This window comes from Streptopelia decaocto (genome assembly GCF_964273445.1).
Source record: "Streptopelia decaocto genome assembly, chromosome: 1".
NCBI classification, from domain to species: Eukaryota; Metazoa; Chordata; class Aves; order Columbiformes; family Columbidae; genus Streptopelia; species Streptopelia decaocto.
Genome location: NC_138663.1, coordinates 94,601,570 through 94,615,679, shown reverse-complemented (window position 1 = coordinate 94,615,679; position 14,110 = coordinate 94,601,570). Strand labels below are relative to the sequence as shown.

General features: G+C 36.5%; 1 protein-coding gene across 4 annotated transcripts in view; it reads left to right on the top strand.

The window, feature by feature from the left end:
- HERC2 (HECT and RLD domain containing E3 ubiquitin protein ligase 2) overlaps window positions 1-14,110 on the top strand; it is a 114,938-nt gene that overhangs the window by 35,444 nt on the left and 65,384 nt on the right. For all 4 annotated transcript variants that reach the window (XM_082053874.1, XM_082053875.1, XM_082053873.1 and 1 more), the window contains exons 9-26: window positions 22-193; window positions 778-951; window positions 1,583-1,771; window positions 2,435-2,586; window positions 3,401-3,558; window positions 4,048-4,161; window positions 5,661-5,912; window positions 6,864-7,057; window positions 7,616-7,816; window positions 8,479-8,707; window positions 8,782-8,906; window positions 10,227-10,405; window positions 11,113-11,297; window positions 11,665-11,820; window positions 12,084-12,269; window positions 13,395-13,565; window positions 13,687-13,790; window positions 13,905-14,055. In XM_082053874.1, coding sequence (XP_081910000.1) covers window positions 22-193; window positions 778-951; window positions 1,583-1,771; window positions 2,435-2,586; window positions 3,401-3,558; window positions 4,048-4,161; window positions 5,661-5,912; window positions 6,864-7,057; window positions 7,616-7,816; window positions 8,479-8,707; window positions 8,782-8,906; window positions 10,227-10,405; window positions 11,113-11,297; window positions 11,665-11,820; window positions 12,084-12,269; window positions 13,395-13,565; window positions 13,687-13,790; window positions 13,905-14,055 — 3,092 coding nt within the window. The remainder of the gene's footprint in view (window positions 1-21; window positions 194-777; window positions 952-1,582; window positions 1,772-2,434; window positions 2,587-3,400; window positions 3,559-4,047; window positions 4,162-5,660; window positions 5,913-6,863; window positions 7,058-7,615; window positions 7,817-8,478; window positions 8,708-8,781; window positions 8,907-10,226; window positions 10,406-11,112; window positions 11,298-11,664; window positions 11,821-12,083; window positions 12,270-13,394; window positions 13,566-13,686; window positions 13,791-13,904; window positions 14,056-14,110) is intronic.

Genomic DNA, 14,110 nt, shown 5'->3' with positions numbered 1-14,110 from the left:
GATGTAAACTTTGTCTTTCAGCCAAATGTTGTCTGCAGTTATGTTGTTGCTTCAACTTTGGGATAATGGAACGAGGGAAACAGATAATGAGCGATCTGCACAGGGAACGAGTGCACCCCTTCTTCCTTTGCTGCAAAGATTTCAGAGTATAATATGTAATAAAGATGCACCCAATACTGAGGAAGAGATCCAGGTAGTTACTTTTGGGTTATTTGAAAGGATCGTTGTTCTGGTATCAAATTTCACTTGACTGGCTAAAATAATTATAAAATTGGCAGTAGTGTTGTCCATGTAATACGTATATACACCACTGTCATTAGTTTTCGTGCATACATTTGAGTTTGTTGAGGTAGGAGGAGAAACGTCATAGTATGGTTAGAGGTGAGCATTGTGTTTCAGAGTTAGTGCTTTTGTGGTAATTAACTTAGAGATGCAGCCAGTTAACTCTTCTATATATTTGGGTGGCTTTTATTTAGTTGTGTTTGAAGTTAGTTTAACTATGATTCTTAGTGAATGTTATTGGGGTTGATAAAAGATAGTAAACCTCACTTCCGTTATGCTTGTAACTTTCTATTATGTTTCTAATTTTACTGTATTTTCTCAATATACATGTTTGGAATTTTCCCCTACTGTAAGCAAAAGGATGTGTAGAGTTAATTTGGCTTTTCTTAAACTTGTGCAGATGCTCAGCATGTCTAAAATAGATTATGTGTCTGTATGTGTAGTGGCATAGAAATACCTTGAATATTTTTCTGACTGCTCTTTTCTCTTCTTTAGCTCCTGACCTACCCTTTGAGTCCAAATGAAAGTTTTCTGAGGTATCTGACTTTACCACAGGACAATGAGCTGGCGATTGATCTCAGACAAACAGCTGTAGTGATCATGGCCCATTTAGATCGTCTGGCCACCCCCTGTATGCCTCCACAGTGTAGCTCTCCTACATCGCATAAGGTAACTGTTTGCAACAGCACATTTAGTAAGATACTTTTCCTAGAAGTGTAACTGATTTTCAGTTTGGAAGGAAAACAGCTCCTGAGATACTTAAAATTTTATTTTGATTTTCACAAGGCAAGATTGAGTTGCCTAAACCTGTCTTACCTGGGTATCTTTTATTTCACGAGCACTCTTTCAGTCAGCCTTGGAGTACAATTCTTTGGTTTGTGAACCATTTGTTCTTATCATGCTATGGCTAATTCTGCCATATTTTGAGCTGTTCCCTGTGTTTATCAGAGAAAATGGTCAAGACCAGACTTCATAAATGTTTGAGATCTGATGTATTAAAAAAATAAAAATTAAAAAAAAAAAAAAAAAGTAAATTATAAACTTCCAAACTTGAAAAATCTCAGAACACTTGAAATATATATTTATAGCTTATTTTGTGCCAGACTAAACTGAATATCATGCGTGCAAGTCTTTATTTTGATATTTTCTAATGGGTAAGCTTTTATTAACTACTGGCAGTAATGACTGTTACACATTTGAGCATATTTGACATATAAAGTTTTAAAAAATAATCTGCTCTATGCATTTTATTAAGTTTCATTCTTCAAAACTAATACTTAAAGAATTCCTTTTTTTCTAGGGATCTCTACAAGAGGTCATTGCTTGGGGCTTAATAGGTTGGAAATATTATGCTAATGTGAGTGGTCCAATTCAATGTGAAGGACTTGCCAATCTTGGCGTAGTGCAAGTTGCCTGTGCAGAGAAGCGTTTTCTAATATTATCTAGGAATGGACGAGTTTACACACAAGCGTACAACAGCGATACACTGGTAAGAGGTTTTTTTATATGTTTTTAAAAATGTGTTCTCTTCTGTTTTACTTCATAACGTTGGTCTGCCCCTTTAACTGTTTACACCATCTTGGAAGAGTAGATGGAGACATGCTGATTTTTTGTGAGCTTCTGTGTTGTTGGTTTTGAACTTTCAGAAATAGGTTTTGATCTCTTATATTGATTTGATGAAATGCATCTGGTTTCTCTAATTTCTGTTGGGCTAGAGGTTATGAATACAATGATAATTGCTTTCGTTACAATGCTGACCTTGGTAACAACTGTAGAAATTGGCAGATGTGAAATAGATTTTACTTCAGTCATGTAAGACTGTGCCCAAACTGTTCAGTTTCTCAAACAAAACTATACCATAACAGAAACGTTTGCCATTAAAATTGCCTGTAAGGTTAAGATAAACACCATTTTTCTATATACTGGAGACCTTATAGGGGTGAAAACAAAATAACTTTAAAGCATTATTTTTTTCAGACTTGAATAGTAGATTTGACCTTCTTTTTTTTTCCTTTAAGCCTTCACGTCATTGATTTGAGTGTACTGTTTTGGTAAAGCCTTGGGAAAACTGTATCTAGTTATTCTGCATATTAGCAAGTGATGGAAAATATGAGCCGTTTTTGTAAGTATATTGCTATCGTTTGATTCACAGGGGCCACAACTGGTGCAGAGTCTAGCTTCCAGAAATATTGTGAAGATAGCAGCACATTCTGATGGACATCACTATCTTGCGTTGTCAGCAAATGGTGAAGTTTTCTCTTGGGGTTGTGGAGATGGTGGAAGACTAGGCCATGGGGATACAGTGTATGTAATAAAAATGATCATATTTATTTGGCAGTGTTCTGAATTCATAGTAAAAACTATTCAGTTGTTTGTACAAGCACATTCAGTATTTGGCATTTGTCTCTGTTATTGAACAGAAATTGCATTCTTTCTGCATGTCCTATCTGCCAGTAATATTCCCAGTTCTGTATTATTCTTTCTGAAATACTTTTGTAGTAGTGGTTGCACCACTATTAGGCCTTCTATTCATGGTTTTATCAATCCACAACACATTTTCTCTAGAAACATCGACTCAAATGTTGGAGCAGCGGGGTCATCGTTTCCTATGTAGTTGTGTTGCATGTACCATTCCTTTTTTTCCCTCTGTGTTAAACAGCAACATTACTGTCCTGCTTTTGTGGAGGGTCAGTCTTCTACAGAGGCATTCTGTAAGGGGTGTGCTTCAGTGTATTTTAGAGGTTTTAAGTGTCTTCCCTCAGTTCTGAATTCTGTATAAAGCAAGGGAGTTACTACGCAAGGGTTAGCAATGTCATGAAATTAATTGTTCAGATATCATAATGAAAGATTTTTTTTTTATAGTAGACAAATACTTTTAAAAAACTATGCATTAATTTAATTGGAAATATAAATAATAGTTGGCAGACATTCCTTCAGTGGTTTGTATGTTGTTGAACAAGCTGAACTTAATTTTTGGTTTATAGACTATTTATATCTTCATCATTCAGACTAGTAACAAAGTTTGCAGATAGAATTGCAGCAGTTGTTTTCTAGCAAGTATGTCAGATATTTTATTATCTAGTCATCGGATCACCTTTTGTGATTTCTCTTTAAATAGTCCCCTGGAGGAACCCAAGATGATATCTGCTTTATCTGGAAAGCAAGCTGGGAAACATGTTGTTCATATTGCATGTGGAAGCACTTATAGCGCAGCTATTACTGCTGAAGGAGAGCTGTATACATGGGGACGAGGAAACTATGGCAGGCTTGGTCATGGTATGTTATTTGATACCTTGAAGTAACTTGTTTGTTAAAGAATTGTTTAGTGCCTGTCTCCAGTGATCTTTTGTCCAACTTACCTAAAGCTGATTTGAGAACAATATATGGTTTCACATAAATTGGAATAATTATGGGAGGGGTTGTCTCAAAACCATTAAATTTCAATGAGGTATGTGAAAATAAGCAAGTGGATGGAGAAGAATAGTCTGTGCTGTTCTCTCTTCCTTGTGAAGCAAAGACTACTTCATGGGTTAAATCTGGATTAGATACCTAAGAAATAATGTGGCAGCTCAATCACGATGCTCAAATCTGAAAACTGAAGCAAACCAACACCCCCCCACCCAACGAAACACTCAAAAGCAACTTAAGAAACAAAACAAAACGAAACAAGCGAAAAACCAACCAGCCAAAAGAACCACACAAACAAAACCAAACCATACCAGGCCTTCTTGGTTTTGCTTCTCACAGAAGTACTTTGTTTTGAAGGTTCCAGTGAAGATCAGACCATCCCAATGCTGGTCACGGGGCTGAAAGGGCTCAAAGTTATTGATGTGTCCTGTGGGAGTGGAGATGCTCAGACTCTGGCAGTTACTGAAAATGGTTAGTAGCAAAATATAACAACACTTTAAGTAAGCTTGCCTTTTCTTCCTTTCATTCTGAAGATATTTATACTGCAGATATGCTTATTTTAGTGGCTTCAATTCCGTAAGAATTTTTAGCTGAAATTCCGGTCAAGGGAATGTAAATGTATCATATATGCACGAAATACTACATATAGGTACATACATGTTTACATTTTATGCATTATATATAATTGTATGTGTTATAAATTTTATGCATTATGCATTAGATGTATTAATTATGAATATGCATATAGATATTTCTGTTTATGGTGTGTGTATATATATATTTAAAATACCCATGTAAGTGTATCGTATATGCACAAAATACTACATATATGTACATACGTGTCTAAATTTTATGCATTATTATAGAAGTGCAAATAACTCATGTTGTAACAACAGCCAGAATTTTGGGTAGAGGAGTTGTCCATGTTGCCCTATGGGAAGTGCCAAAGAGAGGCTGTATTGAAACTCTGCTTCCCAGCGTCCCTGAGTGAGGTGCCTGACATGAGACAGACTCAAAACCTGAATTTCACTATGTGAGGTTAAGCCTCAAAGGCATCCCTTAGAAAGCAGATAGTTCTTGGAAGCTAGTTGTTCCTTTGAAATATAGCTGGTTATGGTGATGTGCTTTATTTAAAAGCGGAAAGATTTGCTTATCCAGGACATGAAAACCCAGAGTAGTGGATTTTTTGTTTGTTTGTTTTGTTTTTGGTTTGTGGGATTTTGTTTTGTTTTGTGTGGGTTTCTTTTTTCTTCCCTATTTGTCTCCTTGCATGCTTCCCTTGCTTATCAGAGTACCTTAGAGACTGGCTTATGCACACATGCAACAGAAACGCATCGGAGTGTGAAACAGACTTTCATTTTGGACACACCTGGGCTTACCATTCTTGAACGATAGTTTTGTTTAAAGCAGATGCAGAATGACTTGAGTATTTCTGACATCCTACATCAGGGCATTGATTTAGTAGTGTATTTCAAAATAACGTGATAGACAATGGCACTTATAATTTCATTTTGTGAAGTGGTTAAAGACAATAACTGAAAATGAGAAAACAGGTTTCACAGACAGTTTGGCTGTTTGATGTGGAAAAAGATTTTGCATGTTCTTAGAAATAACACCTTATAATGAAAGACGACAGTTTTTTACTAAAGATCATACCACAGGCTTGATCTGCAATAAATTCAGTACTTAATATGTTTTTAAGGACTTCCTGTACACTGATATTTCAGTTCATGTTATGTTACTGTTTTTATGTGTAGTTTTATCAACATGAAAACTTTTCCAAGATTTTTCTTCCTTAATTCCATGAACAATTATAAATTAATTCATAACTGCTATTCTTAAATTACAATTTGAAAATTGTGCTTATTATAGAATCTCAGATTTTTGAGAACTTGCTTGTCAGAACAGCTGACTTAATTACATGAAAAAGCAGTGCAATTTTTTTTTGTTTTCTGTCCCTTGATTTAAAGGCCAAGTGTGGTCTTGGGGTGATGGAGATTATGGAAAACTGGGAAGAGGAGGCAGTGATGGTTGCAAGACTCCCAAGCTGATAGAAAAACTTCAAGATCTGGATATTGTGAAAGTACGCTGTGGGAGCCAGTTTTCTATTGCTTTAACCAAAGATGGCCAGGTCTACACCTGGGGAAAAGGTGACAATCAGAGACTTGGGCATGGAACGGAAGAGCATGTTCGATATCCCAAACTGCTGGAAGGCTTGAAAGGTAATTATCAGAGCTGGAAATGTTCCAGAGTTCTTTTTTGTGGTTGTTGAAATCTTTTTACCAGACACTAGCAATCTCAACTTTAAGAATTATGGTACCATGTACTCTGTCATGTTTTATGCTGGTGACATTGAAAAAGGTGATTGTGCACGTTTCCTGTCACTTCTGCATTTTTACCTTTAGAATTCTAGCAGACTTAGAGCTGCTTTGTTACGACCACTTTAAATGCTCCCAGTCTTGTGTTCTCTTTAGCCTTACTGCTTTTCTTTTATTAGAGTCATAAAAATGCTTATTTAAAATATGTATTTTTGCCTTGTCATGCAAATAAATGTATATTTTTTTAATATATATATATATGCTTAGATTGAGGCATGTGAATGTAATAAATAAAAATCACAGGCAACAAGTAATGTTCAACTTGTGTTTGTGCCAGCAGTTTTGATGAGTTTGTAAGAAAGTGGAGGTTGTTTCTTGCATTTGTGAGAAACCTGAGGTTTTGTAGGGAAAGATGAGGAAGAAACATCTTTTATTGCTCTGTCTTTTCTAAAATTGTCGTTCATATATGGTGGATGATCTAATTGAAAGTAACTTCTGAACTGATGAGTACAATACAACTTTACAGTCTCCGTGAATAGATGGGCAGATCTTTCAATAAACCTTTCCTGAGAAAGTATCTAAGTAGAAGGGATACACAAGAGAAGATTTTTTTTCTTTAACTTGCAGACTTTTTTTACTTAAGCTGTCTCTTAAGAATCTTTAAATATTTCCTTGGTTTTTCTTTTACTGTACTCTTCCAATTCACTACTAAGGCAAAGGTGAGACTCTTGACATCCATAATAGGTTCATAGTTAAGTATGGTTGTAATTAGCACAGTTTTCATTACCTCTGATATTTTTCTGTTAATGTTTGTAATCTTTAAGTTACATTTTCAATATCTGACTTTCCTATCAGGAAAAAAAGTGATAGATGTAGCAGCTGGATCTACCCATTGTTTAGCACTGACTGAAGATAGTGAAGTGCATAGCTGGGGAAGCAACGATCAGTGTCAACATTTTGATACTTTGCGGGTCACCAAACCAGAGCCCGCGGCTCTCCCAGGATTAGACACGAAGCATATTGTTGGAATTGCTTGTGGGCCTGCTCAGGTAAGTTTTATTTTTGAATTGTTAATTGCGATTTGTGTTTGTCTCTTACTGAGACTAGTTCTATACACTAATCCCAATCCATTTTTTTCTCTGCTCGCGTGACTACTCTTGTTCTTATTTCTTATTCTGAATAAATGAAAGCTTGGAAAAAAAATCTTGCGCAGTTCCTCTGCCAAAACGGGATGACTAGCTGCCCTCTGTTGGATATTCTGAGAGGCAGCTATTTACCTGTTTTACTTGTGTCTGTAACACAGCAATTGTCAAGAAGAGTTGTCAAACAGAATGGTTCCTGCAGCAAAGATAGTGAGGTATCTGGTCTGGCATAACAGCACCTTGGAAAATGTGATAAGAGAGTTATTTTCTGGGATTGCTAGGGTTTAATGTATGTTTACAAGGATGCAAGTGGAGGGTTCTCTTCAACAGATGTTCCTGATACTATTTCTGCATCATCTGTTACTGTTGGAAAACAGATGTTAGATTTACACTTCTATCTCTTGTCAGTGTCATCTTGTATTTGGGAGATAACTGTTGGACTTTGTATATTGTTTCCATTTATAGAGTTTTGCTTGGTCATCGTGTTCCGAATGGTCAATAGGCTTGCGGGTGCCTTTTGTGGTGGATGTGTGCCCCATGACATTTGAGCAGCTAGACCTTTTACTGAGGCAAGTGACAGAGGGAATGGATGGATCCTCTGACTGGCCCCCTCCTCAAGAAAAGGAATGTATGGCTGTGGCAACATTAAACCTTCTAAGGCTTCAGGTACCTTCAGTTCCTCACACATTGAGCAGTCCTTGAACTAAATGTTTCATTAAATTGCTTGGATGAAAATAGTGGACTTAATGTGCTTTAAAACATTTTTATTGATTTAAAAAGTGACATAACTACAATATCACTTTCTGCTCTTTGAAATTTGGCAGCTATTGGTTGTTTTTTTTTCTTCTTGACAGCTTTTGGATCTCATTAAAAATGAACTATTAGAATAAATGTAAATGGATTAAGTCTTCTATACTCACTGAGTAAGCCCATACACTCAGAGATTTTGAACATTTCTAAGAATTCTAAATAGCATTTTTAAGAGTGAATGTCCTCTTTAGAAGGTATCTGACATTCACTGGAGATATGCTACTTTTCCTAGCATGCTGTAGCAAAGTAGAATCAGTTTAGGTTATTTTTAGGTTATTTACAGTTCAGAGATTTAGGGGATATAGGTAAATATGGTTCATAATCTTTGACTATGAATTTAAATAATGTATGTGTTTGGGCAAGCTAGCTTTTCCCTTTGATTTCACAAATCTACTTACGAAAGTTTGTATCTCAATCAGCAAAATTAGTTGCACCAGGATGGACTATTTTTTTTTCCCCAAGTTGACACCTCTTCTTAATTCAAATTTGCCCCCACCCCCCCGCCTTTCTTTTTTCAGCTTCATGCTGCCATTAGTCATCAGGTGGATCCGGAATGCCTCAGCTTAGGTTTGGGCAGTATCCTGCTCAACAGCCTGAAGCAGACAGTGGTGACATTAGCAAGCAACGCTGGTGTTCTGAACACGGTGCAGTCGGCCGCCCAGGCGGTGCTGCAGAGCGGCTGGTCTGTGTTGCTGCCAACAGCAGAAGAACGGGCCAGGGCTCTCTCAGCGCTCTTACCCAGTGCAGGTTGGTCCTGAGATCTAAAGCTCTTTGTTTTGTGCTTACGTTCCTAGTTCAGTAACAGCTTCTTCCATTCTTAGTTTCAGGAAATGAAATGAATGTAAGTCCAGGCCGTAGATTTATGATTGACCTCTTGGTGGGCAGCTTGATGGCTGACGGGGGCTTAGAGTCTGCACTAAATGCTGCGATTACTGCAGAAATTCAGGTATGTTTCAGAAGCTTTGGAGTTCTGTATTATATAAACAGAATAACAAGATGTATCAAGTGTTTTCTGAAGTTTGTGGATTGATGTTACCTTCTTTAGACCTGAAACTTGAGCCAGTGTTTGTAGGGAAGAAGGAATCATATTCTTCTTTTTAGCAGAGCGTTTCTTTTTGTTGCCTAGGGTGGTGATTTTAACAATGGTAACAAACTTTTCCGTAAAGTTCTCTAATAGGACCAAAGTGTGTTGTACCTTTCTGTGGGATTCTTGAGTTCTTCAGTCCCTTGATGTCACCCATATCTCTCCAGCAGAAATTTCAGCCATATTACTTAGGAATTCAAGAGGAATGAATTCTTTGCAGCATCTCAGGTTTCCATAGGTTCAATTTCAGACTGTTTCGAATTTTCAGCAGACGGTAACTGGTTACACAAAGGGTGAAAGAAAATTCCTGTATACACTGTTTTCTCTATTAGCCTCTCGGAGATGGGACATCCTCTGCACAGACTGCCTTAAATTATGTCTCTGAAAACAAAAATGTTTTGTTGCCTCCTTGCCTCTTCGTTTATTTAATTCTTCATAGTACATTTTCTTCTTGGTTCTCCTCCAATGTTGTTAAATGGAGAGGTTTGTGATGCAGAGAAAATGCATGTATTAAGTTTTGCTTTAATGCACAATCTAGCATTAGAGTTTTCTGTTGTCTTTAAAGACATTCAGGACCTCTTGTTTCTTAACCAGGTCTCCTAGGGCACATTTACATTATAGCAGATGTCAGAGGTGCTTGAGCCAACTTCAGATAGATGCTGAAAGTCATCTAGGTGACAGCACTGTGCAGGTTAATTTCCGTTGTCTAAAGTCTGAGAGGAGTTCTGTATGAGTATTGCTCAGTAGCAAATCTCATCCAGGTTCTTCTGCAGTGGCCTGGATTTGTTACTTTTAAATACAGCATAAACATGTCTTTGGTTGTGAGCTGTGCATCAGATACTGGCATGTTTAAACATACATAGCACAGAAATCAATTGTTAACTTGGTTTACAGGAATGGAAATTGAATTTAGAGTTGGTCTGCTCCTGTTTACCTTCATCCTCCCCTGCTTTTTATATTATAATTTTATTTTACATATACATATAAAATATTATAATTATTTAAGAAGTTTGATTATGTGGTTGTTATGGAATATACAAGACACATTTGTCTGGTAGGAATTGTTTCATTTCTGACCTAGGTAAAAATAACTCGATCTTGTTATCATCAATACTTGTTAAGAGAATATTTCCTAATCCTTGTGGCAGTTTGTGTGTATTCTTTAACTTTATTTACTTCTAGGATATCGAAGCAAAAAAAGAAGCACAGAAAGAAAAAGAAATTGACGAACAAGAAGCAAATGCATCGACGCTTCATAGGAGCAGGACTCCATTGGACAAAGACCTTATTAATACTGGAATCTATGAATCTGCAGGAAAACAAAGTTTACCATTAGTTCAGCTAATTCAGCAGTTACTAAGGTAATTGCTTTGAATTTGTCTTTTTTTTTTTTTTTTTTTTTTTTGTACAGAACATCTGTTTAGATGTTCTATGAACTAGTCAGCTAAAGGATGACTAATTTTGGTTAGCAAATTAATAGTCTCCTGGTAGCATTTTAGCTCCTCAGAATTCAAAATATTGAACATTCTCCTACCTTGTTTTTTAAACCTGAACTTTAAATTCTTGACACTGAGAACTGTGAATGCGTGACCCATAGGGTGCTGAGAACAAAGCTGCTTTGGCAACTACAGCAGTATTTAATATGTAGCATTTGTAGCAGGAAGTAATTATGAGATTACAAAGAAAAAATGTATGGTGCTTTTTCACTTACTTGTGATAGTAACCATGTAGTTTAATCAGTATTGAGACTCTTTTGTACTACAGTGTCATGACTTTCATTGCAGCCTTTCAGTTAAAATTGTCAGGCTATTTTTGTTGTAGTGAGTGATGATGAGAAATACAAAATTGATATATGTTATGAATCCTGTTAAACAAAATGCCTCTATAATTAAAAAAATTGACTTTTTGGGTACTATGGTGCAAACAAGGGAACATCCTCCAAAGAAAGTTTGCATAGGTTTCTTATATATTTGTGTGAAATTTTAGCAAAAGCTTAACCTGTGTTTCTGTGCACTGTCTTTATTATCAGCCCCCTTTAAGTACTTTATAATACTTTTATATCAATTAGGAACATCGCTTCACAGACGATAGCCAAACTAAAAGATGTTGCTCGTCGCATTTCTTCCTGCATGGACCAAGAACATTATAACAAAGAGAGATCTGCTTCTCTAGACCTGTTGCTGCGTTTTCAACGTCTTCTTGTTAGTAAACTTTACCCAGGAGATTGTGTTGGGCAGGTCCCTAATACATACAGTAAGTTATTGTAAAAAAAATAAGCCCCACCTCCCACAAGTATTTCTCTAATACCTTTTTTACAGGATAGCAGTTTCTTATTTTATCTTATCCTCTTGTCTCATTTATCAGATTAATTGCACAGTCTGTCTGAAAAGTGCTTGAAACTGTTTTCTTTAAATTGTTTTCTGTAAAGGAAAATTTCTTTTTGGAAGACAACAGGATCTAGATAACACATTTTTTCATAAACTTTTAAAAAGATAATGGCTTCTTAATTCAGTGCTAGTACTGAGTGGCTGCATTTCAGAACATGTTGGCAGCTTTTGAAATCTATTTCTTAAATATGGCTATGCGAAGGTTTTCTGTTGTCATCCTGCTTTTTATGCAGGTCCAGACCTCTTAGGCGTTGGCTCTTTACTGAAGAAATACACTGCTCTGCTGTGCACGCACATTGGTGATATCCTTCCTGTGGCAACCAGCATTGCTTCTACTAGTCACAGGCATTTTGCAGAAGTATCTCGTGTTGTGGATGGAGATTTAACAGGTAGGTTTTTCTTTGCCCTCCTTTCCTTCCCTTCCAGGAGGTGATAGAGTTATGTGGTAGATGTTCTTGAAAGTTCTAAATAACTAAAAAAGAGTCAATTTAATCTTCCAGTTGATAGGAAAGAGGGCAAATTTGATGGCAAGAGCTTTGTACTGAAGTGGTAATAGAAGGCAGAAGGCATTGTTCTGTGATATACTTCTGTGATGCTATAGAAGTAGGTCTTGAATTAAATGTGAATGTCTTCTGTGTTTTCTGTATTTCAGGCATTCTTCTTCCAGAATTGGTGGTTTCTATAGTGCTACTCCTCAGTAAAAATGCTGGATTAATGCAGGAAGCTGGTGCCATTCCTCTGTTGGCTGGCTTGTTAGAACATCTAGACAGATTTAACCATTTAGCTCCTGGAAAGGAAAGGGATGACAGTGAGGATTTAGCATGGCCAGGAATAATGGGTATGTACTAGTAGCATCTGGACTATTTTTTTATTTATGTTTTCATAAATTAGCTATATAAAAATAGTGACTATTCATGAACTACTTTCAGGAAGGGAGTTCTACTTTATAGTACAATTTTTATAAACCAATTCATATGGTGGTTATATGGCAGTGTTTATTGCTGTCAGTAAATTCTTTGGGAAGTTATGTATAGAGGTAGGATTAAGCAGATGAGAGGTGCAGCTTTTTCAATAAGTAGTTCACATCATTTTGTGCTTTGATTGTGAAAAGTTGCAGTGAAAACATGAGTAGTACATCTACACACTTTGTTACCAAATTCTGTCTGTAACATAAAGGGAGAATAATGCAAAAGCTTTAAAATAAGGAAGTTTTGTATTTCCGGGGAACTTTATAACATGGGCTGTGTCTGGGTTGAAAAGAAACAGAAAATCTGCATTTCTGACTATGAGCATTTTACTGGTGGAGCGAGGTATGAAACCTGGTTGGCTAAAGGTCACACTGCTAGAGAGTAGTGTCTTGGGGTGAGAGAAAAACGGTGTGAAAATTGAGTTACTGGTCTAATTGAGCAAACTGAAATGAATGGTCATGTGTGTGAACATTGCTTTGATCTTTCTTGCCTGGATGAAAATACCTTTAGTTTGAAATAGGTTACTGATAAGTAAATTGGAAGAGTTCCAACTTGTATGTAGCCTTGCTTCTTTTATTAAAAAAAAAAAATATTTAGACAGAAATTAAATATACAACCAATGCCCTGCAGGCACGTGTAATAAAACTGAAGTAATTTTGAAGGAGAACTGACTAGAGCAGTGATTTGCCAGAACACCAGTGGTTCTGCTGCCCCTCCAAACAAAACAGCTCTGTAGTTGGGCAATGTTGGGACTTTGACAGTGTGACATTGGAAATTATTGCATAAAAGAACACAAAATATAGGCAGTTTAATTTTGTAATATGTGGACAGGAACGTATAAATTGCCATTTTGACTTTTGAGCATATCGAAAGACAAGTAACCTTTGAGTAGAAGTGAAGAGTTTGCTTAGGCAACTATTAAAAGAATGTTCAGAAAAAACTTAACTTTCTGTTTTTCTGTTGTTAAATTCAGTATTCTGTTTTATTACCTGTAGGTTCATTTTTTACTGGCCAGAGTTGCAGAAACAATGAAGAGGTGACGCTTATACGTAAAGCTGATCTAGAGAACCATAACAAGGATGGAGGATTTTGGACAGTGATTGATGGGAAGGTGTACGATATAAAGGACTTCCAAACCCAGTCTTTAACTGGCAATAGCATACTTGGTGAGAGTCAGCATCTAAATTAAATTAATCTGAACTACAGACACAGATTACTTCTGTTTCAAAACTAGATGGCATAAACAAGGTTTTAGATATTATACTGATCACCTCATTCTTTAATTAGCTCAATTTGCAGGTGAGGACCCAGTTGTTGCTTTGGAAGCTGCTTTGCAGTTTGAAGACACGCGGGAATCAATGCATGCCTTCTGTGTGGGCCAGTATATGGAGGTAAAAATGTCATGTATTAATGAATATACTCTTTCTAAAGTAAAGTATTGCTTTGCTTTCAAAATTCTTGTTGGAGCTCAGTTCTAGCTTTCAATTCCTATTTCTTTTAATTAGCCTGACCAGGAGGTGATTACAACACCAGATATCAGTACTTTGTCATCACCTCTGATAGATACAGAAAGGAATTTGGGTCTTCTCCTTGGACTGCACGCTTCCTACCTGGCAATGAGCACACCACTCTCTCCTCTGGAAGTTGAATGTGCCAGTAAGCAGAACTTCATTTTGAATTTAATTAAGTGATAAATACTTCTTGAAGTATG